The 3,221-nt window shown below is 50.5% G+C and overlaps 1 protein-coding gene across 3 annotated transcripts; it reads right to left on the bottom strand.

Moving 5' to 3' along the window:
• Positions 1-901: 901 nt before the first annotated feature.
• LOC112873708 (UDP-glucose flavonoid 3-O-glucosyltransferase 7-like) lies at positions 902-2,970 on the bottom strand. Of its 3 annotated transcripts, none has more exons than XM_025936731.1 (2): positions 1,393-2,970; positions 902-1,194 (listed from the first exon to the last, which is right to left on the bottom strand). In XM_025936731.1, the coding sequence occupies exon 1, from the start codon at positions 2,898-2,900 to the stop codon at positions 1,401-1,403; it is 1,500 nt and encodes a 499-aa protein (XP_025792516.1). In that variant the 5' UTR covers positions 2,901-2,970; the 3' UTR covers positions 902-1,194; positions 1,393-1,400. The 3 variants fall into 3 exon arrangements, with proteins under 3 accessions (XP_025792516.1, XP_025792515.1, XP_025792517.1); XM_025936730.1 differs by having other exon boundaries at positions 902-1,184; XM_025936732.1 differs by having other exon boundaries at positions 902-1,181.
• Positions 2,971-3,221: the final 251 nt, after the last annotated feature.

Below are 3,221 nucleotides of genomic sequence, written 5' to 3'. Positions count from 1 at the left end.
ATCCATATTTTTTTCTAAATAGTATTCCTCTCTCTCTCTATGTATATACTCCTATTTCAAAAAATAACATTCTAGTCTATACAAACATTAAGTAATTTGAGCTCAAATGGTGTATAAATCGAAAAAACTCCAACATTTTTCCAATTTATAAAACCTCAAATCTCTATTTTTAAACCATAAAACGAGCTACAATAGCAATGGAAGATGAGAGGATGGAGTTTCTAACCTTTAAAATAAAAGTTAGATGGATGGGGGAATCAAAAGCCTTCACAAATCGTGGAGAAAATTGGAGAAAATTGGCATGACCTGCCCTCACCCGAGAGCCAAGAATAGGAAGAACACGAATGGGGAATGGCTTTGGCAGGGGAGGAAGAAGGGAATAAGGGGATGAAGAAGGAGATATAAGGTGTGGGGAATTTAGTCCCGGTTAGAGCCACCAACCGGGACTAAGAGTCCCTTATTTGTCCCGGTTGGTGGCTCCCCTAGTCCCGGTTGGTGGCTCCAACCGGAACTAAATATCCTCCCACTCTTTCAATAGACTCCTAGCTGTTGGACTCAGGACTAATACTTTTATTAGTTCCGAATTCAAAATTGGCCGAGGCAAATGACGAGAACGAAACATGTTTCTGCAGTAGTTAACCATTGTTGCTCGTCCATCCGGAGCTGCCCTTAGCTCCCTGCTAGCAATTGCTCGTTGGATTATTCTTTTATGTTATGTAATGTAAGTTGGTTGGGGTTAGTTGACCGTGAGAAAAAAATGTGGTTAAAAAAATGTAAGAGCTAGACCAAGGCGCTGTAGTATATGTTCATTTATACTTATTTGACCTATATAACTATACCTAAATTCAAAATTTTGAGAAAAAAATAGAATGAAATTATCTTTTTCACTGACTAGCAGAAATGTTAAAATCCATAAAACTTCCCTATTGACACCAGGGCAAAATACCCTCAAGAGCGTACATGTGACCATACATGCACACATATTTGATGAGTTCATGTATCTGTTTGCATGTTTTACAACTTGTTACACTAAAGAGACACAACCACCCAAATTATTATATGGTGGATACAATTTACTCTTTCTTATTTGTATATTCTTGGAACCATAAGACCATCAATAACTGAGGCCATGCGTCTTCCCGGTACGTCTTCTCGTAACCTTGGTTCCCATCCGGATTCTCCTGCTGCCATGCTCTATATTTAGATCCAAATAAGTCTCCAATAAAATGTTCTAGATATTAGGTTTTAAAAACAATTGCATTCCTAGGTGTGCATAAGAAATCCCCAGAACACCCTTGGTATTTGTCCGTAATAAGTTTACAAAAAAATATCATTTTGGACATCTATTGTGACTATGGTACCCATATGTATTAGGGATACAGTTGTGCTTACAATCATTTTCATGTCGCCGTAGTCTCACCACCAGACGCCCTTGCTTCCACAATATCATCAATAAGCTGATGCAGATCGCGGTGGGAGGTGCCGCCTTCCGCCATAGCCGCGCGAGCCTTCGCGGAGAGCTCCGCCACCCTCCTCCTCGCGGCGTCCGCGGCACCTCCGTGCTCCATGAACTTCGCGACGGCTCGCGCAATCGCCGCAGCTGGGATCAGATCGTGCTCCTCATGCCTCGTGCTGCGCCGCCCGGCGCCCTCCGGCCACAGGCGCTCCCCGATCGACGCCACCTGCGTCACGAACCTCTCGATGATGAACTGCTCGAACACCATCGGCCATGTCAGGACAGGCACGCCGGCGGCGACCGTCTCCAGCACCGAGTTCCACCCGCAGTGCGTCACGAAGGCCCCCACCGCCGGGTGCTGAAGGATGTCCGTCTGCGGGGCCCACCCCGTGACGAGCATGCCTCTGCTCCCGACACGCTCCTTCCACCCTGCCGGTGGCTCCCATGTTGGGACCCTGACGACCCACAAGAACGGCACGCCGGAGGATTCCAGCCCGACGGCGAGCTCATCGAGCTGAGCCTCCGACATGTTCGTCAGGCTGCCGAAGCACAGGTACACGACGGAGTGGGCAGGCATGGTGTCCAGCCAATCCAAGCAAGCTGATGATGATTTTTCGACGCCGGTGACGGCTGCCGTCGCTGCTGCCGCTGGCGGCAGGGAAAGCGGGCCGACAAAGTAGGCGCGCCTCACGAAACCGCTGTCGATGTAGTTCTCGCAGTACTCGCGCTCGAGACCAATGAAAGTGTTGGCGGCAACTCCCAGGCACCTTTTGAGCTCCACCATGAACCGATTTTCCGTGCCACGGTCAAATTCAAACACCAGCTCCTGATTCCTCAAGAACTCCGGCAGCTCGGTGACCGGGAGAGATATATCTGGACCGGGAAACTGAGGAACGGTCACCGAACCGCCGGCGGCGTCCTTGATGTCAACGGCGGGAAGGCGCCACAAGGCTAGCGTTGGGAAGATGCCCCCGACGTTGAAGGCAACACAGGGCACCCCGAGTTCGGCGGCGATACCGGCGTTCCAGATGAAGTGGAGGTCGGTGACGATGGCGTCGGGAGAGCTCGCCTTGATGAGGCTCTCCTGCGCCGGCCGCATCACCGCCTCGTTGAAGGCGGCAGCCGCGATCCGCCATGCGTCCTCGGCCTTGACGGTGGACATGTTCTCGACCCCGGGCGGGAGGCCGTCCACGTCCGGGAAGGCGTAGGTCGCGACCTCGACCCTGGCGTCGCCACCATGGCCACCGCAGGGCTCGCGGGACGAGAGGGCCGCCTGCACGACCGGGGCGTTCGCCAGGGTCACGGCGACGGTGGCCTCGACGTCGCCCGGCCTGGCCGCGGCAAGGTGGAAGGCGAAGTCGGTGAAGGGGCGGATGTGGCTGGTGGCGAAGAAGGGTACGAGGAGGATGCGCAGCTTCTTGCTACGCTTAGCAGATGAAGCCATTGCTGTACGGTGAATGGGATCACTATCGGTTTGAAGGCGAGATGTAGTAGTGTACGGTACAGTGTAGCAACCATGGCTTTATATATGTCCATGACTGTATTACGGAGAAGCACCGCTACAGCAACAGATATAATTATATAATTATATAACTATGGCTTTAAATTATAGTGCAGTGGTCGTTTGACGACGAAGGTTTCTTGGGGCATATTTTGTAAACACTATACTGTTTTTTTCTTTTTATGTTATTAAAAGGTATTATTAATTTTAATTTTTAAAGCCCCAGGAGCGTCCACAGACTGATACTGCCTCCGTTCCAAAAAT

The sequence above is a fragment of the Panicum hallii genome, chromosome 9 (assembly GCF_002211085.1).
Source record: "Panicum hallii strain FIL2 chromosome 9, PHallii_v3.1, whole genome shotgun sequence".
Lineage (NCBI taxonomy): Eukaryota > Viridiplantae > Streptophyta > Magnoliopsida > Poales > Poaceae > Panicum > Panicum hallii.
Note: the sequence above shows the minus strand (reverse complement) of the source record. Positions and strands in the feature narration are given on the sequence as shown.

Excerpts from the sequence above, each read along its gene's own strand:
- LOC112873708 (XM_025936731.1), bottom strand. The coding sequence starts at position 2,900 with ATGGCTTCATCTGCTAAGCGTAGCAAGAAGCTGCGCATCCTCCTCGTA.